The sequence below is a fragment of the Spermophilus citellus genome, assembly GCF_964194105.1.
Source record: "Spermophilus citellus genome assembly, chromosome: 5".
Classification (NCBI taxonomy): domain Eukaryota; kingdom Metazoa; phylum Chordata; class Mammalia; order Rodentia; family Sciuridae; genus Spermophilus; species Spermophilus citellus.
This window is the reverse complement of record NC_138186.1, coordinates 110,271,177-110,293,561: the sequence shown is the minus strand read 5'-3', so window position 1 is coordinate 110,293,561 and position 22,385 is coordinate 110,271,177. Positions and strand designations below refer to the sequence as shown.

The window sequence follows — 22,385 nt, the reverse complement described above, 5'->3', positions numbered from 1 at the left end:
CACAGAAACAATAAAGCTAAACTCGGTAGTATGGTTAGAAATAATGAAGATGTGCATAGGATTCACAGAGAAAAGATATCTACACTTAGTTCCAGAAATTATTTAAAATGAGAAAAATAGCTTCCCAACATTTCGACAGGGGATGAATGTTGGATGACGATTGGACCTGAAATCAGCCAAGCAAAAACATGAAATGTATAGGCCACATTGTTTTCATTGCAACAGAAATTAAAAACCCACCTCCATCTTGTAGATACAAGCCATGCCTTATGCCCAAACCCATGAAAACTATTGATTAGGGAACAGGTCTGGACAATTTAATGCCTAACCTAAAATGATTGGTGGGAATTTGCAAGGTAGAAAACTGGACAAGGTTTGTTCTAGTGAAAATACAAAATATGATCTTGTAAATTGAAAAAATAGTGCAATTAGAAGAAATATACACACTGGAGAAGTCAAAGATGAAACTACAGCAGAAGCCAGGGAAGGATCTGAATCATCACCAGTGCTGAGGTAGAAAAATCTGGATTTCCCTAGGGGAGTTATATGGCAGCCCTGTGCAAGCATGGGCTGTGAGACTGCAGTACCCAGTCTGTGCTGAAATAAGAACTACTGTTCACATCCTTCCCAGTATAATGATACTGCCCCATCTGTCTCAGGTTTAAAAAAAAATTAATTTCCTTTTCCTAATTTTTAGAAAGTCATATATGTCCACAGAATATCAAAAATTCCGCTTGGCATCTGAAAAATTCAACTGAATTAATTATATATAGTAACAATAAAGGGAGTTTATTTTCAAAATTAAATCACTTTTCTCTTTGTTTTCGTTTTCAAAAGAACTTTTTTTTTTTCTTTTTTTAGTGTTATTTTGGAAAACAACTTAGGTATATCAAATGAACAAGACACCTAGAGATAAGGACAATAGAATAACACATATGTCCAGATTTAATTTGTCTATTTTATTTTAATATTAAGTTATAACTTAAAGAAAATAATTACATACGAATGATTTGAAGTTCCAATTAGAAAACCCAAGTTCCTTCTATAATTTTGTTCATATTTTAAGCATTAAATAACCAAATATCACATTTATTCACAAATTATAATGACAAGAATAAGTGATGAGTTAATGTTTTTTTTTTTTTTGGTTAGTCTTTGGATTTAATTTTAAAACTCATTTTTATACCAGAGAAAGGTTCATAATAAAAAAACTGTATTTAGTCATTATTAGTCACACAGGTACAAAAAATATTTGATTTTTCAAATCAGTAAAAATAGTCATTCTTAATGTTGTTGAGGGAAAATATCATGATTTTCCCAAAATTTTCAAGGTTCATAATTGGCTACTTCAGTCACAGGCAGAATGAGCTTATAAATATTCATTTATTAAAAACATTATTTGTAAGTTTCAAGAACTGTAGTCAAATAAATATGTGAAAACCGTATCCAAATTCCTGATTTCAGAAAGGGGACAGTTGTCATAACAATAAACAAAAGAAAGATAGTTTCAACTATGTTTTCAAGATCAGTTTTAAAGGTATTAGTATTTCAAAGAATTTTAACAGAATATATTTCACTTGCATTACGGTATGACATTATTTTTAATACCACTTTCTGTTCTTTGTATTTACCAATAAATGTTCATTAACCTTTCAAAAATTAAAGAGACCATAACTTTACTCTAACATAGGTGCTGAACTGAAGACCTAAGAGTTGTTGAATTTTATTAAAAACACAAAGATGTTCATTTGCAAAAGACTATATACACAAAGTGCTGGAAGACTTAAAAATATTAGTTATTTCGGGTCCAGAGCTATAACCATACATACAAAAAGTCACCTGGAGTGATTTTTCAAATATTCTCTGTCATATTTACAATTATAGAACTAGAAATAAAAACTGTAAATGAGGTCACAAACTTCTCAAGAATAGAATACAAAAGCATTTATACAAATGACTAAATATATTTAAATGAAAAGAAAAAAAATAGTCTCAATATATTTGAGATTATACATATATTCTTATAAAGACTCCGACACAAGTCAGGAAAAAGACTTGTTAATAATAATATATTAATAATAATATTAATATATTAAGTGGCAAAAAAGAAACCATGATATTTCCAAATATTCATTAATACAGGAAAGTTAGTTAAAATGTCTACAATGCAAGCTAAGGTTTTTTAACTATAAATTTATTTTGTTAACTATGTCCAAATAAAAATTCACATCTCTATCTCAAAACTCTTAACTAGTATTATACATTTTTATCTGCAGAATGCTTTTCTTAATAATACAATTTATAATTTTCATTAACTGTAACCTTCTATTAATCTAACTGCAATGAACTTTAAGCAACAACATTTGCCCTTAATTCAGATTCCAAAAATATGGGAATAGCTATTCTGAAGTTGACTATAATTAAATATATTACAATGAAATTAAATTTTGTGAGGGTGATCATGAGTCTTTTTGTGAAATATTTTATATTTCACAAAATGCAATTTTTATATGATAAATGACATAGACAATTAACAGCCACAGTTCTAAGCACTACCCTTGGTTGCCAAGATCAAAAAGTTTTTCATTTGTGTTTTATTATAACAAAAATAAGTGTTTTAAATTGCAAAAATGTGACATTTACCTTTTCCAATTGAGCGTTTTTTTTGGATTTGTATAAAAACTCTCCCACTGCCACAAAAACTGAGAGCACCAAGCCGGCTGCCAGAACAATGAAGATGCCACCAATATTTTGAACCCCTAGGGCACTGGCCTCTTTGCTTTCTTCCTCTGGGCAACCATTGCCCCTCCACCACTTCTCCTTCATCATATGCAGCTTGCCTTCTTCTTGCAGCTGAAGAATTGCTATGGTGATTTTATCTCTGTATGGAGAACCTAAGAAAGGAGAGGACATGTTAACCATTCAAGGAACACAGAATTTCATAACTAAAAGTTAGCAAGATGAGAGGAAAGCAGACATTTTTCCAAATGCTTGAGTGTGCATATATTCATTTTCAGTAGAGAAAATCAACTGGGAAAAGATAATAGAAGTTTAATGAGATAAATAAAACAGAAAGCCTTTCTAGATTTTGCAGGATACATAAATTTTGCTAAGAAATTTCTCCACTTTATAAGCTGACACTACATAGCATTGGAAAATAAATCAAACAGTAAGAAAGAATTCACAAAAGGAAAAGGTAGAGTAACAAAGATGTTTAGTTCACATCTAAGAATGGTTCTACAGTGAAGTCAGAGCACTGTTAAGTCAGTAGTTTTATTTTTAGGATTGTAGGGAAATTATTTTTCTCAATATGAAATTAAATAGTTAAAGGTAGTAGTGATGAACAAACCGTATCCAATCATTCAATATTTTGCAGATAATGGGCATACAGTTTTATTTGCTACTTGATCTGAATTTAAAAAGTCGCAGGTTATATAGAATTGGATTATTTGAAATTCATTATGGAAATGTAATTCATAATTCATAGACTCGCTGACTTGATATTGTAAAGTATTTTTGATTGTTTGTCATTTTGTGCTTTGGAGAAAAATGTTCTTTTCAGTGGAGGCAATGTGACGCACATCTGTAATCCCAGTGACTCCAGAGGCAGAGGCTGAGGCTGAAGTACGAGGTCTCCCTCAGCAAGTGAGACCCTTAGCAATTTAGTGAGCTTCTGTCTCAAAATAAAAAATTTAAAAGGACTGGGGATGCAGCTCAGTGGTAAGCATATCTGGATTCAATTCTGAGTGTAAAAAAATTTTTTCATTTAGAATTCTGCTTTTAAAGGTATATGTTAATCTGCATTAGCAATTAGTTGGTAAATATTATTTGACTAATTGAATGCCTAGAAGCAGAAAAAAAAATGAACTGCATGCATCTTTCAAAATCTGACCCAAGAAATTGGACTTACTGCATGCATTCTCCCATCCAGAAATAGCCTGCTTCTAAAGTGTAATTTTCTTTGCTAGAACACTATACTTCACATTCCATTTTTTTCAGCACAAATTCACCCATCATATTTTTCTGCTTATAGAAAAATACTAAACATTTCAGCTTTTATTCAATGCTGCCTGTGATTATATGTGTAAATATATCTACATTCATAGATCTTTCTTTGCAAGATGAGGTAAAGTAAAAGCAAAGAAGAATTGTAGCATGTTAAGTGTGTTGAAAATGTTGAGGTAGTGAAGATCTTTCAAACACAACTGGTGAGCTATTTCTTTAACACAATACTTTACTCACTATGGTTTCTATAAAACTTTTTTCATGGTTTTTCTTTAAAAAGGCTATTATTCATCTTTGTAATTGGAACTGTCTCTGCATTTTTTATTATGAAATAAATTCCAAGTATAATAAAGGAATTCCTGTTCCAGTTTCCTTCCTATGCTCTTTTTCAAATACTACTCAAATTCCAATGCTCAGTGGGAATTCTGCCTACCACCCCCATACACTCTTCAAATTTTAGTGTATTACTCCATTCTACTTTCTACTTGGAACAGTTAGGTACTGGACAATTAATTTAAGTAATCTATTGTTATTATTAATTACCTGTCTAAATGGAACCTGTTTTTCTATATTACATGCTCTTTGGAGAAGATATTGATTGGTTTATACAACCACCCATCCATTCATCCATCTCTCTGAATTCTCATAGACTTTAGACAAATGTTTGCATCTTCTGCAAAATTTGATTAAGGACCTTGTAAAGAATGTGGCACATGCCTATAATCCCAGCGGCTCTGGAGGCTAAAGCAGGAGGATTGTGAGTTCAAAGCCAGCCTCAGCAATGGAGAGGCACTAAGCAATGAGACCCTATCTCTAACTAAAATACAAAATAGGGCTGGGGATGTGGCTCAATTGTTGAGTGCTCCTGAGTTCAATCCCCGGTACCAAAAATAAAAGAAAGAAAGAGTAACAATCTATGATTTGGATCTGTTTGAAATGTATTAAAACACCATGGAACTCATCTTTTTTTTTTAACCTATTTTGCTCATTTATTTATTTTTTATGTGGTGCTGAGGATTGAACCCAGTGCCTCACATGTGCTAGGGAAGTACTCTACTACTGAGCCACAACCCCAGCCAGAACCCATCTTTTTTTGACTATCCATATTCATTAATCCACCATGTCTAGCTTAGAACTAGCTCAAAGGTCACTCTTACTCTGAATAACCATTCTTATTAATGTTTTTCCCTATAAAATAAATACTTAATTGAAAGGCGAGGAAATTTCCCTTTTAAGCACAATGGTAGTTTATCAATTGTGATTTTCATTTAAAACATAGCATCTAAAAAAAAACATTTTTCTGACAGTATTTCTGAAAATGGCCATACCTGGCTAACACTAGATGTAGTTTCTTTTCTGGAAATATAATCATAAGCAAGATTTAAGGGGATTGTTACTTGAAAAGGGACTTTCAAATACAGAACACTCTTAATCCAGCTAAATACTTTGGGCTAGCTTATTTCTCATCCTGAGTAGTTTTGACAGACTATTAGTTTTTTTGTTTTGTTTTGTTTTGTTTTTTCCAATTCACCATACCCACAGAACTGTACTGGAATGTTTGTTCTGATATAGTCAAGCACAACATTCTCCACTATAATTTCAAGAACAAAACTAGACACAGATCTACAAAAACAAACTACTTCTTAGCAAATGATGGGCCTTTCTTGTTTCCTTGTCAGCTGAGCTTCCTATTTCCAATTTCCAATTCAATAGTTACCAATTAAATATTGAAAGGTAGTGGTGATGAACAAACTGTATCTAATAATTCAATATTTTGCAGATAATGGGCATACAGTTTTATTTGCTACTTGATGTGAATTTAAATGTCACAGGTTGTATAGAATTGGATTACTTGAATTGGGTTACTTGCAAATACAAAAAATTCCCATTGGTAGAAAACCTTAGTACACTTGTTCTCCTGAGCACAGTAATGTTTAATTGATATTTTGTTTTAATCAAACTTATAAAGTTACTACAATTTATTTTGAGGTTTTAATAGGATGAAATAATATATGGATATAATCAATAACTGCAAATCACTGATGTTTTACATATTATTATTTCATTAACTTAGTTTAAGTTTTTTTTAATAGAACAGTATTTCAACAAAGAATTGCTACTGCTTTGAAATGGAATTTGAAGCTCATTGGGAAGTATTTCTACACAGACAAATGTGGACTGAAATTTCATCCAGTTGTGAAATCTCAAGGACATATTGAGATCAAAGAATAAAGAGTATCTTTCATTCTCCTGTGACATGAATAGCCATGTGCTTAGTTCTAATGAAGTGAAGAGTCATTAGTTAGATAGATAGTCCCAATTCCAGCTCAATTCATATACTGACCAGCAAGGAACTGATGGAATTGGGTTAAACAGAGAAGCTGAAGATTTACATTTTCAGGTCACCTGCAAGGAAGAGATGCATTTTTTTCAAGAGGTCTCTGTTTCATTTGGAAAAAAAAAATACCTGAGGAAATGATAAAGTTGTCTATTATAACTCACAAATATGCTTACAAACTTACAACTAAAAATAAATAGTCAAATACTTAAGAAGTAGACAACCATAAATTAAGGAAATCAATAAATGAATGAAGCAACATAGACAAAACTATCAAAAAATCTGCAACATCTACAGTAGACAGACAACCTTCATTTCCAGTTTTATTGAAACTCTGTGGAATTTCCACAGTGACCATTTATTTTCAGTTTTTATAAAGTCATATAAAATATTTTGTGTAAAACTATCTAACTTAAGTAGATATTCAAAATAAGTCAAACACTTCCTAAAGCTGAATTTAGCCTTTGCATCTTTATTATGTAACATTGGTTCTTTGGTTCTGTTTATATTTTTTCTCTCATTTGACTTTCTTTGGTTATTTCATCATATTCTCCATATTTACAGTAAGGGAACATTGTTTTTAAAATTATCTTTTTAGAAGTTACCAAAATACCATGTGATATGGTAAAAAGAGTTCCAGTTTGCATAAGAAGAAAAAGAAAGAGAAAGAGAAAGAAAGACATATGTTTATTCCAAGGAAATCTTTTGATGTTATATGCATAAGACATGAAGCTCAAACTGAGCTATCCAAGGAGGAATAGAGGTTATTTTGAGCGACATACTGTGACAGTATGTGGATGGAGAAATAAAAATGATGAATGTACTTATGCAGAATTTCCTCAATTATAAAATTTTTGACTCCAAAAGTCCCCAAATGTTGAATTTTGATCAAATAATTTCATGTAAAATTGTGATTTTATAAGAATTTCTTCCAAGATATTTATTAAAATTTCCTAGAATAAACTGTGATTATTACAAATAATAGAAACAAATCTCAGCAAAGATTTCAGAGGTAAATTTAGATGATTCATCTCTCCCTGCCTCCTTCTCTCTTTCCCTTCCTTCCTCTTTTTGCCCCTCCCTCACAGCTTCTATTCTTCTGCCCTTCCTTGTCTTAGTCTTTTCACTCCTCCCATCCTTTCTTTTCCTTTTATTTCCTTCCCCCAATGTCTTCTTTTCCCTTCCTACCCCTGCTCTCCTCTCCTCCTATCTTTCTTCCCCTTCTTTCCACCCTCTATCCTTTCCTTTCTACCATTCTAAGTGCCTCACTTGTAGAATACAGCACACATGTAAGTCATAGTTAATTTTAAAGTCTAAGTCTGACATACACAATTTATTGATTTGCTCAGTATGCTGCCGTTTTAATTCTCTGTGTGAATGTACAGTTATATACAAATATTTCCCTTATTTCAGTATATCCAGATATCATATAAAAATATGGTAAATGCAATCCATATTAATCTTAATTCTGGCAAAGACTTATTCATCAGTAAACAGTTTTTATTTCTGGATGCACAGTAAATTATCTAATACCCTATCAGATTTAATGAAATATGCTGAAATCATATTATTCCAAGCCTGGTAATTTTCCAACCATCAGGCCAAAAGGTTCATTACTTCCAGATCAAGGTTTTATATGGTTTAACCCATTAATACAATATTTCCAAAACTGGAATTATCACAATCTTCTCTTTTTGGGAAAGGTGTCACTGTTTCATATTTAAAGAATTTCTTGATCAAAGAATCTTAAATTATTCTCCATAACATGTCTATCTTTGCATCTATCTGAGGCAAAAACAGCAAAAAATATAAATAAAAAATAAAATTTGCTTATAACTTTTTAATTTATTTTCAGAAGAACAATTTTTCCTCAAGTCTTTTAGTGCCTACAACAATATTTTTCTTTAAAACCTCAATTGTACTGTTTTAGAAACAATAATTAACACTTATTGTGATCCACTGCCTTAGGTAAAAATAAACTACATTTATGACATAGGTTTGGTCAGGAAGAAGATGTTGTTCCTTTTTAGCTCTTTCTGCCTCTCCCTGTATATGAATTCCTTTGTTCTCAATTTTATCCATTATGATAGCAAAGTTGTCAACTTGCAACTTCATCTATTGTTCCAATTTTCATGAAACATCGTCTCATGAGAATTCATAGCACAGTGAGTTCTCCACACCTGGTTTTCAAGTCCCTGAAAGATTATTTGGGGGGAGGGGACAAGAGCTGTAAGAATTATTTAAATATATATGTATGCCAAAATTGGTTAAACCAATTTTTGAAAGAAAATACAAAATATGTAGTTTTGTTCTAATAGAACCCAAATTTTTAAATATTTTGTTAAAAGACTGAGGAACTCTTAGTATTTCTTATTTTCATAATGACAAATACTCTGTTTACTTCCTGAAGGACTTCAGTTTTCTTTATTTTATATTTTTTATTTGTTCAAATCTCATGATTATATTATGTGCTGAGCATGATTCAGAAGTAACCATAGGTTACTATTTGCTTTTTGTGGGTTTAAAATAATTTTTTAATGTGCTATTAATATTCATTTTTTAGTATTATATGTAGTAATTGCCCCAAGATATTGCAAATCTCTGAAACATACTAATTTATATACTCCTAGGTATATAATCTTAGCATAATCTTTAAATATATAGCATTCCAGGGACATGCCTCAAAGAACTTTAATAATGCCTTAATTATTCCTCTTCTTTAAAAGAATTTAGCCTGATAAGTGTTTTCAAGACATATACCCCAAAATATGATTTTCTTTAAATGTTCACTAAGACCAGACTCGCTGTCAGTGGTGGTAAGAAACAATCCATTATCCACTTTCGACCATTCAGTGTCAGCATGATGCCTATCACATAGTAAGTATTCAGTATATTTTTGAATGAAATGACATGAAATTTTGATGCATTCAAGAAATGGTCAATTATAACACAAATAAGCTTATTTCACACTTCTAGTATTGGCCACTTAGAGTAAGTTAGGATGGCAAGCATGTTTATAAATTCTTATACTAACTTGAATAATCAGGGGATTCCTTTGTCAGTGTCTTGATAAGTAAAAGTGCTGCAACCACAAATGGTATGAAGTTTTTTGATAGAATCATGAACAATTTTTTTAAGGTACTAGGAATTGAACCCAGGGGTATTCAACCACTGAGTTATATGCCTATCACTTTTTATTTTGAGACAGGATCTCACCAAGTTGCCAAGAACTTGAGCTTGTGATCTTTCTGTCTCAAATTCAAAAATCACTAGTTCTATAAGCATGTACGACTACACCCAGCTGTAATTATCAACTTTGATGCTTAAGTGATATTTCTACTGGCAGTATTACATTTTATCAAATAACTCCCTACTTCTTATGCTAAAATGAATACTAGTTGCCCTAAAGGCAAAACAGATGCTTAGTTCTTTCAGAGATTTATCTTTTCTATCAATGCATGACAAAATCTTCTAAGAAAGTTGGAATCACACTACATTTTCTTAGCTTTAGATATATTTTATGACCCTTCAGGAGATAGTACTCCCTTTTAAGAACTGCTAAATGTTTTATTTAAATTTCAGATTGAATTTTACATCACTATATTTCCATTTTGATGTTTTACTCAGTCAATAATGCTGTTTTACAATATTATAACACTTTAGCTCTTTTTTTGAGAATTTGTCTGTTTTTAAAAATAATTTTGGTGGCTGTTTAATATGTATTATTCCAAAAGGATGTAAATTCTCTGAGGACTGGGGTTTTATCTGATTTTATAATATTATATCTGGCACACTAAGCAATTTTTTGTGAACAAATGCATATGTAAGGTAATATTAATTACTTAACCATTTGTCAACATCCAAATATGTGCAAATGAAAGTTTGTCTCAAGTGTAGCAGATGTTAATTATGGACACCCAACAGCCATCTAAACTGCAGCCCCTAACTCTTCCAAGAAGCTTAGTCTAAGCTTTTAAAAGTTTGCATAATTGGAGATTCAAGATGGTAGATTAGAAGAAGTCTGCATTTCCAATTATTCTGTGGCTTGGGATTCAAGCAGCTGGAGTAACTGCTTCTCAGTAAGGTGGGTGAAAAAGGGATATCACTGAAATTCAATATTGGACAAAGTCTTGGAAATTTGGATTCATTGAACAAAGAACAAGAGAGAATACATAGAAGCCAAGTTGTTTGTGGCAGCAACAGTGGTGCTAATTCATGGCAGAGAGGAGGGACCATATAAAGAGAAACACAAAGCACATATTTGACATTGAAAAATCTGTAGATCAGAAAAGTAAGTTGGAATTAGCTGATTCAGTATCTACACAGTGAACAGGTATTTGAAAGGGATCTGGATTTCTTAATTGGTAAATGGAAAAGTGAAGCCTGGACCATCTTAGGAGGACATGATGGAAGATTTGCTGCAGGAGCCTCAGAGATCACAGTAAACATTGCCATACTGTCCTAATAAGCAATAACATGTTGCCTAGGGTATACCTAGCAGAACATGAGTAACACAGGCACAGAGAAAGTTATTACCAGGGGTATTCAAATCAGAAAAATGAAGAGAAGTACATTTTATTTTCTCTTTGAGACCGGCAGCTCACATGGCCAGATGAAGAGGTTCAGAAACTGAATAGGCCAGTGTGAATACACTCAGGGACTAAGCCTGGAAAGGATATATCTGTGGGAAGCAGAGTAAGTGAGACCTGTGAAGGGCTGACTCCCCTGCCCATGAGAAAAATTATTGCAAAGCTTCTGAGATCTACAGCAGAGATCAGGACCTGCCTAGCCTTAGTGGTATATTGATCTAATCTGTCCAGAGCAGGTACCACCCAACTAAATCCTGAATGGAGCTAAGCCACAGTCACTGAAGCATCCCTCTTAGAATTCTGCAGCAGCAACATCCTAGGACTGCATCAATCTGGTCTGTCTGGGCAAAACTCCAACAAACAGTCCCGTAGACTGTCCCATTTCATTCTACCTAACACTGGTGAGAAGGAAAGTTGAGAGCTATGATATTTGAGGCCACAAAGCAACTCTTAGCAAATACAAATATATATATATATATATATATATATATATATATATATATATAAAATCTCTTGCATCTTATGTGAACATAATAGAATAAAATTAGAACACTACACTACAATAAAATTAGAGATTGAACAATACACATTTTAAAAGTTGTAGATGGACACAATGCATTTATTTTGTTTACTTATTTTTAAGTGGTGTTGGGGATTGAATCCAGTACCTCACATGTGTGAGATAATTGTGCTACAGAGACACAACCCCAGCCCCTGAACAATACAATTTTGAATGATGAATGCATGATACAAAAAATCAGGGTAGACATTTAAAAATTCTTATAGTCAAATGAGAATAGTGGTACTTCATCCCTGAACCTTTGGTACACTATGAAGGCAGTTCTGACAGGAAAGTTTGTGGCTATGAGTGCCTACATAAAGAAATCAGAAAGAGGGCTAGGGATGTGGCTCAAGCAATAGCATGCTCACCTGGCATGCATGTGGCCTGGGTTCGATCCTCAGCACCACTTACAAACAAAGATGTTGTGTCCGCCGAAAACTAAAAAATAAATATTAAAAAAAAATTTCTCTCTCTCTCTTTCTCTCTCTCTTTCTCTCTAAAAAAAAAAGAAATCAGAAAGAATCCTACTAAACAACCAAATGATGCATTTCAACATCCTTGAAAATCAAGAACAAACGAATTCAAAAGACAGTGGAAAGAAGGAAATAATTAAGGTATTTACTGAAATTGATAAAATTAGGAAGACAAAAACACAAATGACCAGTTAGACAAAGAGTGATTCTTTGACCATATAAATGAGACTGATAAACCCTTAGTAAAACTAACCAGAAGGTAAAAAGATAAGACACACACTAATAAAGTTAGAGATGAAAAAGATAAATCACTGCAGACTTCACAGCAATTCAGAGTATAATTAGGAAATATTTTAAAAATTACATTCCAATAAATGGAAAAATCTAGGGTAAGTGGATACATTTCTATACACAAAGAACCTACCATAATCGAATCAAAAGCACAGAGAAATGGTAAACAGACCAATAGCAAGCAATGAGATAGAAGCAGAAATAAAAAGTCTTCCAAGGAAGAAAAACCAAGCACCAGATGGATTCTTAGTGGAATTCTATAAGACCTTTAATAAAGAATTAATGCAAAATTTCTTCAAATTATTTCATGTAATAGAATATAATGGAATATTTCCAAGTTTATTCTATGAAGCCAGTATTCCACTTATATCAAAACCATTTAAGGACACATTAAGAAAAGAAAACTACAGATCTCTGATGGGATGTTAGATGCAAAAGGATAAATCACCACAGAAATGACAGAAATGCAAAGGATCATTAGAGACTACTTTGAAAATTTAGATGTAAAAGTACTTAATAAGATATTAGCAAATTATTTTTGACAAGATATTAAGAAGATTGTATATCATGATGAAGTTGGTTTTACATCAGGGATGCAAGGATCATTTAACTTACACAAGAAAATAAGCCAAATTTATCACATAAATAAAATTAAGAATAAAAGTCTCATGGTCATCTCAAAAGATGCAGAGAAAGCCTTCAACAAATGTCACCATCTATTCATAAAAAATATCTAAAATAACTATGGATAGAACTAATCTTCCTCAAGATCATGAAGGCTATATATGACAAACCCAGCAACATAGTGAATGATGAAAAACTGGAAATATTTCCTTTAAAATCTAGAACAATACAAGTTATTTATTCTCACCATTTCTGTTTAAAATAGTACTAAACATTGTAGTCTAGTGGTTATGGAAGAGAGGGGAATTAAAGAGATTAAAAGAAGAAAGGAAGAAGTCAAATTAGCACTGTTTACAGATGTTATGATCCTATACTTAGAAGATCCAAAAAGTTCCACCAGAAGACTGCTAGAGATAAAAAACAAATTCAGCAAAGTGGCAGTTTACAAAATCGACATGCACAAGTCAATACATTTTTATATGTAATGAATCCACTGAGAATGAAATCAGGAAAAACAATTCCATTCAGAATAGCCTCAAGAAAAACAAATAACCCTAAAAATAAATTTAACCAGAAGGGGAAGATCTTTGAAAATCATAGAATATTGAAGAATAAAATTTAAGAAGATGCAAGAAGAAAAGACATCCCATGTTCATGGACATGTAGAAGAAATATTGTTAAAAAGCCATAATGCCAAAAGCAGTATACAGGTTCCATGCAACCCCTACCAATGACATTCTTTACAGAACTACAAAAAACATTCCCAAATTCACTTGAAATTATAAAAGATCCAGAATAGCTAAGACAATTCTAAGCCAAGGAAGCAATGATAGAGGTATCACTATCCATACCTGACTTCAAATTATGCTATGGAGGTATAGTAACAAAAACTTTATAATACTTCCAAAAAAACAGACACAACAGACTATTGGAACAGAGTACAAGACAGAGACAAACCCATACAGATACAATCATCTGATTCTTGGCAAATGTATCAAAAACATACAATGAAGAAAAGACAGCCTTTTAACCAAATAATTCCGGGAAAATGCATTATCCTTAAAAATGAAAAAAAAATGATTGTATATTCTTATCTCTCAGCCTGCGCAAAAGTCAACTCAAATGAATCAAGGACCTAGAAATTAGATCAGAAATGATGCAACTACTAGAAGAAAAGATTAAAGTCAACACTTCAACATATAGACTAAAGCAACAACTTTCTCAATAGGATTCCTAAAACTCAGAAAATAGTGCCAGGAGTTAATAATTAGGATTACATCAAATTTAAAGGCTTCTTCACTGTAAAGGAAACAAGAATGTGAAGAGAAAACATATAGGATGTAAAGAAACCTTTACTTGCTACTCTTCTGATAGACAATCAATATACAGAATTCATAAAAAACACCAAAAACACCAAAAGGAAAAAACAAATTAATAAATGGACAAATAAACTAAACAAAAACTTCTCAAAAGGAGAAATACAAATGGCCAACACATATATGAAAAATTTTCAACATAATTAGCAGTTAGGGAAATGTAAATCCAACTATATTGAGATTTCATCTTGCTCCATTCAGAATGGCATCTATCAAGAATACAAATAATAATAAATTTTAATAAGAGGATGTGAGAGCAAAGGAACACTTTTACACTGTTATGATAATAAATTAGTGCAACCACTAGGGGAATCAGTATGGAGATTCCTCAAAAGACTGGGAATGGAGTAACCATATGACCCAGATATAACACTGCTGGGTATTTATCCTAAAGAATTAAAATAATAATACTATAGCAGGGCATGCATATCCATGTTTATGGCAGCATAATTCACAATCATCACCAAACCATGGGATTAGCCTAGGTACCCATCAATGAATGAATAGAAAAAGAAAATGTGGTACATATAGACAATGGAGCTTTATTCAGCCATAAAAAAGAATCAACTTTTGTCATTTGTAGGAAAATGTGCAGAACTTGAGAATATTGTAGTAAGTGAAATAAGCCAAATTCAGAAAATCAAGAATCATGTATTTTCTCTCATAAGTGGCTGTTAGAGGGAAAAAAGGAGAAAAGGAGAAGAAAGTTGAGGACAGAACTCATGAAAATGAAGGAAGATCAGTAGAGTGATAAGGAGAGTGAGTAAGGAGAGATAAGGTATAAAGTGAGTAAGGAGAGAAAGGGAAAATACTGGAGAATGGTTCAAATTATATTGTAATATTGTGTGTATTAATGATCATGTAACAATGAATCCCACCATTATGTGCAACTATAATGAACCAATAAAAAATATGGAAAAAATAAAATACTACACACAGAAAAAACCTACATGTCCTACACACTTACAATCTTAAGCAATTTGAATGCATCAGGTTTTGAACTCAAACTTTATTTAAATATTCATTATATATATATATATATAATTATCTGTAATAATTTTAATCTATTTATTTTAAATGAAGTATTTACTATATTTAGCAACTGAGCACTTCATGGGCCCATTAATAGCTTAATTTAGATAGCTGTTAGATGGGTGAGGATTTATTCTTATCACTCCTTGTATTTTCTTTTGGAAGTAAACAATCTGAACACATAAAAAGAGTATAAGAAATTAATGAAAAATAATAAAAAGATGAATTAGATCTTGAAAATTGTCAGTTCATATGAGTTAAATTACAGAATACTAAGCATTAAAAAAATGTGAGTCACTCTCTAAGCTACCTAATAATCTTTTTGTATTGCAAATCTGCTAATTTCATATTTTGCTTAAAATTTTGCAGTGGTGGTCTGGGTCTGTAGTATAAAATCCCATTTCCTAAAAATAGTATAAAATCCTTGTCTTCAAACTATCTTCAGTCTTCTTTCCTGAATTTATCCTTTTCTTCTTACATCCAGTATGCCAGCAATATCAAGTAGCTGTATTTTGTTTTCTTTTCCTATAGTGATACCCTTTCATATTTTATCTGATTTTTCTGACAGAACTTCCTAACATCCAAACTAATGTCTGCATATCTTTCCCCATCTGTACTCACTTTTTTGTGGCTGCCATGAAGATGTATAGAATCTTTCTTTGACACCACAAAACACTGCAGATATTTTAATGCAGCATTTAGAATCTAGTACTCTAATGCCATTTTAATATTTATTTCCCTATCATATGATGGTGTTATTATATTACTCAGTGCATGTGCTAGATACTAAGTATATAATGGTGAACAACATAACCATGAGTTATGATGAATTATAAAGCTTCTAGAGATTTTAGTGCAAAAGAGAACACACATGTTGAATGAGGTTTTACAAATATAAGAAGCATTGTAAAAGAGAACAAAGAATTATAGGACTATATGAAAGATGAAATGACCTTAGTCTTAAAAATAGGTACATAAAAACAATATGTTTCAAAATAGGTTTGTTAGTAATAACTCTTATTTTTCTTTGGTTAACTTTTGCCTATTTTTCTGTTTCTTTTCCACCCATACCTGTTCCTGGTTTAGAAAAGTACATTTAACAAAGAAAATAATAATGATAGCATCTAAAATTCATTTCTTCTAGATAAAGAGAAAATAAATAGCTTAAAAATATCAAGGTTCATGGTATAATATAGACAAATGTAAATGCTACATCCATTCACGTTTAGAACACTGAAAAATCTAGGGATAGAAGGACTATACCTGAACATTGTAAAAGCTATGTTTTATAAACCCAAGGTTAACATCATTCTAAAAGAAGAAAAACTGAAAGCATTCCCTCCAAAACCAGGAATAAGACAGAGGTGCACACTTTCACACTTCTATTCACCATAGTCCCTGAAACTCTAGCCAGAGCAATTAGACCAAAGAAAAAAAAAGATTAAAGGGATACAAATAGTAAAAGAAGAGTTCAATTATCTTTGTTTGCCTATGACATGATTTTATATTTAGGAAGCCCAAAAAACTTCACCAGTAAACTGCTAGAACTCATAAACAAATTCAGCAAAGTAGCAGAATATAAAACTAACGCCCACAAATCAATTGCATTTCAATATTCCAATGATGAATCAGCTGAAAGAGAAATTACAAAAAGCATCCCACTCATAGTAGCTTAAAAAATTCTTAAAAATAAATCTAACAAAAGAGGTGAAGGATCTGTACAATGAAAACTACAAAACACTAAAGAAAGTAATTGATAAAGACATTAAATGATAGAAAGACCTCCCACATTTTTGGATAGGCAGAATTAATGCCACCAAAAAGGCCAAATTACCAAAAGTGCTATACAGGTTTAATGAAATTCCTCTAAAAATTCCAATGATGTTCTTCATAAGAATAAAAAAAGCTATCATAAAATTCATTTGGAAAAAAAGAGGCCCAGAATAGCCAAAACAATCCTAAGTAAGAAAAATGAAGCAGGAGGCATCACAATACCAGACTTAAAATTATACTACAGAGCTATAGTAACAAAACAGCATGGTATTGGCACCAAAATAAACAAGAAGACCAACAGAACAGAATGGAAGACACAGACACAAACTCCCATAAATACGATTATCCATACCAGACAAAGGTATCAAAAACATGCACCAGAGAAAATATAGTCTCTTCAACAAACGGCAGAGGAAACTAGAAACCCATATGTAATAGACTGAAATCTAACCCAATCTTTCACCCAGCACAAAAATCAACTCCAAGTGGATCAAAGATCTACAAATTAGAAAATGCTGCACATACTAGAAGAAAATGTCAGCCCAATACTTCAACATATTGTCTCAGGAATTGACTTCCTTATAAGACTACTAAAGCAAAGAAGTAAAATAATATTTTAAAAATCAATAAATTAGATTGCATCAAACTGCAAAGCTTTTTCATAACAAAGGAAACAATCAAGAGTATGAGGAGAGAGCTTACAGAATGGGGGAAAATCTTTACCACCTATAGCTCAGCTCAGGCATTAATTTCCAGAATAAACAAAGAACTCAAGAAACATAACACACACACACACACACACACACACACACACACACACACAAACACCCCAATCAATAAATTCTAAAGGAACTGGAAAGACCCTTCTTAAAAGAAGAAATATTAATGGTCAAAAATATATGAAAAACTATTCAACCTCTCTAGCAATGAGAGAAATGCAAATTAAAACTATACTGACATTTCATCTCACTCTAGTAATAATGGCAACCATGAAGAATACAAGTAACAATATATGTTGATGAGGATGTAGAAAAAAGGGTCCATTCACTCATTGTTGATAGGATTACAAATTGATACAACCACTCTGGAAATCAGAACAGAGATTTCTCAAAAAACTAGGAATGGAACCATCATTTGACCCAGTCATCCCAAGGATTTTTTTTAAGAGAGAGTGAGGGGGGGGGAGAGAGAGAGAGAGAGAGAGAGAGAGAGAGAGAGAGAGAGAGAGAGGGAGAGAGAGAATTTTTAATATTTATTTTTTAGTTCTCGGCGGACACAACATCTTTGTTGGTATGTGGTGCTGAGGATTGAACCCGGGCCGCACGCATGCCAGGCGAGCGCACTACCGCTTGAGCCACATCCCCAGCCCATCCCAAGGATTTAATATCAGCATGCTTCAGTGATGAAGTCACATCAATGTTTATAGCAGCATAACTCACTATAGCTAAGCTATAGAACCAACCTAGATGCCCTTCAACAGATGAATGGATAAGGAAATTTTGATATATATACACAATGGACTATTACTGAGCCATAAATAAAAATTCCTTTTTGACATTTGCCAGTAAATGCATGAATCTGGAGACTATCACGCTAAGTGAAAAAGCCAATACTGAAAAAGAAAGACCAAATGTTCTCTCTGATATGTGGATGCTAACACACACAATAAGAGGGGATGTTGCAAGGGGAAAAAGAAAAGTTCAGTAAATTAGACAAAGGAGAATAAAAGGAAGGATGGGGATAAGAATAGTAAAGACAGCAGAATGAATCTAATATAATGTTCGTATGTGTATGTGTGTGTGTGTGTGTGTGTGTGTGTATATATATATATATATATATATATATATATATATATATATATATAAAACAAAGTGAATCCCACCATTGAGTACACCTACAAGAATGGGGTCCTAATTATAATAAAATATATTCCATGCTTGTATAGTTTTACCAAAATGAATTCTACTGTCATGTATAACTAGAAAGAACCAATAAAGAATGTTACTGTTTGTGTAGAAATGAGAGAAAGCAGGTCAAAAATATTAGAAGAATTAAAAGACAAGATGGAAGAAAATAAATCCAAAAGATGTATCTGATAAAGGACTGTTATACAAGATATGCAAAGAACCCATTTTCTTAAAACTAAATGACAAATTAAAAATCCTAATTAAAAATGTAAAAAAATCAGACACCTTAAAAAAGAAGACATACAAATGTCAAGGAAGTATATAAAATTTTCCATATCACATGTTATCAAGAAAATAGTAATTCACATAACAATAAAATAGTACTCACATCTATTAGAATATCCAATATTCACAACACTAACAACACCAAATTCTTGGGAGAATGTGGATAACCAGAAATTTTCATTTACTGCAGATGGGAGAGCAAAATGATGTAGTAGTTTGGAAGACAGTCTGGCAGATCATTATGAAACTAAAGATACTCCTACCATATGATTCAGTCATCATGACCCTTGGTATTTACCCAAAGAAGTTAAAAACATATCCACACAAAAACATGGACATGCATATGTATAGAAGCTTTATTCACAATTGCTAAAACTTGGAATCAACTAATATATTCTTTAGTAAGTGAGGGGAAAAATAAATTTGGTTCCTCAGGACAGTGGAATATTATTCACCACTTTAATTAATTTATCAAGCCATGAAAGCACTTGAAGGAAACTTAAACATATATATTACAACATGAATTAATTCCAAATGAAAATGCTACATACTGTATGACTACAACTTTGTGACATTCTGGAAAAGGCAAAACTATGAGTAAAGTAAAATCACTTGTGGTTTCCAGGGATTTCATGGAGGAGGAAGGATGAATAGACAAAACACAGGGGATTTTTAGGCAGTGAAACTGCTTTGAATGATGTTACAGTGGTGAATGCATGTCTTCACTTTAGTTCAAAACTATAGAGTGCACATCAAGCATCAACTGTAATGTATACTATTCATTTGGTAATAATGTGCTGATGCAAGTTCATCAACTACAATAAATACACCATGCTAGTGAGATATGCTAAGGTATAAGACAACTTATGCATGTGTTGGAGTGGAGAGTATATTAATAACTAGAAAGAACCAATACAGAATGTTACTGTTTGTGTAGAAATGAGAGAAAACAGGTCAAAAATATCAGAAGAATTGAAAGACAAGATGAAACAAATCTTTGTATCTTCCACTCAGTTTGGCTATGTATGTAAGAAGTGCTCTAATAATAAAATCTATTGTTAAAAATGGGGTAGAGACTATGTGTGCTTAAAGCAAATATATGAAAATATTAAATGTATTGGCCACCAAGAACAGTGTAGATATAATAAACTTTAAATACCTACATTTCAAATCAATAACTGACTTAATTTGGATAGAAGATATGCTTTGTCCTCTATAGCAAATGTCAAAATATAATGGATTTATAACCTTCATTAAAAATAATGTAATACTTTGTACTTGAACAAATATTTGTAAAATATTCAGAAGAATATTCAATTATCTAAGAACACAAAGAGAAATGTTATGGTATCAATATGTAGAGTACATATCTTAGTTGCCCTTGATTCATATTTCAAATATTTTCTGATATGTAAAAAAAATAGAGGACAAATGTTATCATTTCATAGTAAAAAACTCACTATTTTCACTGTTTCTGACATATTTCATATATATTATTTAAAAGGGACTGGTGAAATACAGTTTTATATTTTTTCTGAGCATTATTTCATGAAACTCTGGCACTACATATGAAAATAGAAATGTTTGTATCTTATAAACCCTACCTCCTTCAGGATTCTGGAATTTGTATAATGATTATGTAATAGTACTAGGTGTTGATATGGCAGCAATGGTTTCTTATTATATTTTTGTTGCAAATAAATATTAATTATTAAATTATGAATGTTGAACAGTTCTCAATAAATCATCAGACTAAACCCAAAAATTTGAAGAGAACATTTTTTTCAAGAGAATGTTCAATATTTTGAGAGAGAGAGAGAGAGAGAGAGAGAGAGAGAATCTTTTTTTTTTTTTCTGTAGATTGACACAACATAATGCCTTTATTTTTTTTTATGTGGTACTGAGAATTGAACCTGGGTCCTGCCTGCACTAAGCGAGCACTCTACCACTGAGCTACAATCCCATTTCCAAATGCTGAATATTGTTTAAAATTTATTTTTACTTTTTTAAATTGAAAGATAAAATAGTATGGATTTATGGTGTAGTTGATAGTCTGAATTATATATATATATACATATATATATGTATATATATATATGTATATGTTATGGAAAGTCTAAATCTAGCTAATTAACATATGCATTATCTCACATAGTCATCATTTTTTGTGGTGAGAACATTTTGCATTCAATCTTAGCATTTTCTAAATACAAATAATTTAAAGAACACTAATGGATCTTTTCAATTATTAGAGAGCCCTTCTTTAAGATGATCCTTAGAAATTATTTTTCTTGGGCTGAAGATGTGGCTCAAGCGGTAGCGCGCTCGCCTGGCATGCGTGCGGCCCCAGTTCGATCCTCAGCACCACATACCAACAAAGATGTTGTGTCCGCCGAGAACTAGAAAATAAATGTTGGAAAATTCTCTCTCTCTCTCTCTCTCCTCTCTCTCTCTCTCTCTCTTAAAAAAAAAAAGAAGCACTTGTAAAAAAAAAAAAAGAAATTATTTTTCTTAAATTTTTCTTTATCTATTTTTTTTCCTTGATAGATAAAATAATATGTGTTTATCATGAACAACATAATGTTTTGAAGCATACAAACATTGTGGATGATTGAACTTTTTCTAATGGTACATATGTTCTGACCTAAATTCTATAAATACAATGAACTTAATTCTTAGCACAATCCAAAATGTAATCATGATTAAGCCTATTTACAGATGAGGACACAGTGTTACAAGGACGTTCACTGACTTTACCTCATATATTAGGACACACAGGAGAAATTAGGATTTGCACATAAGTCTTCTAACCATAAAGGGTCATTCACTGTGTAACATGCTAAGAATATTCTTGTCACATAAAGGGCCAGCAAATACAAGGCATTTGTCTTTGACATATAGTACTCATAGATTTCATCCCTATACCTTGACTAACATTTTTCTAATAAAAGTGATTCGTTGATTTTAGCCTTACAAACCCAATAAATGACTGCCTGGCACAGTCAGACAGCGGCTAACTAATTTCAAATGAAATTTAAATTCATGTTCTTAAACTAATCATTACAAAACACTAAATGAATTAAATGATTCAGTCTGTGCATATAAAATCTATCAAAACTAACTCTTTTAT

General features: G+C 31.9%; 1 protein-coding gene across 1 annotated transcript in view; it reads right to left on the bottom strand.

Moving 5' to 3' along the window:
• The window catches only part of GRIK2 (glutamate ionotropic receptor kainate type subunit 2), a 673,243-nt gene that overhangs the window by 11,650 nt on the left and 639,208 nt on the right, over positions 1–22,385 (bottom strand). Inside the window, exon 16 of the mRNA XM_081296468.1 lies at positions 2,644–2,894. Within this exon, the coding sequence (XP_081152594.1) occupies positions 2,644–2,894 (251 nt within the window). The remainder of the gene's footprint in view (positions 1–2,643; positions 2,895–22,385) is intronic.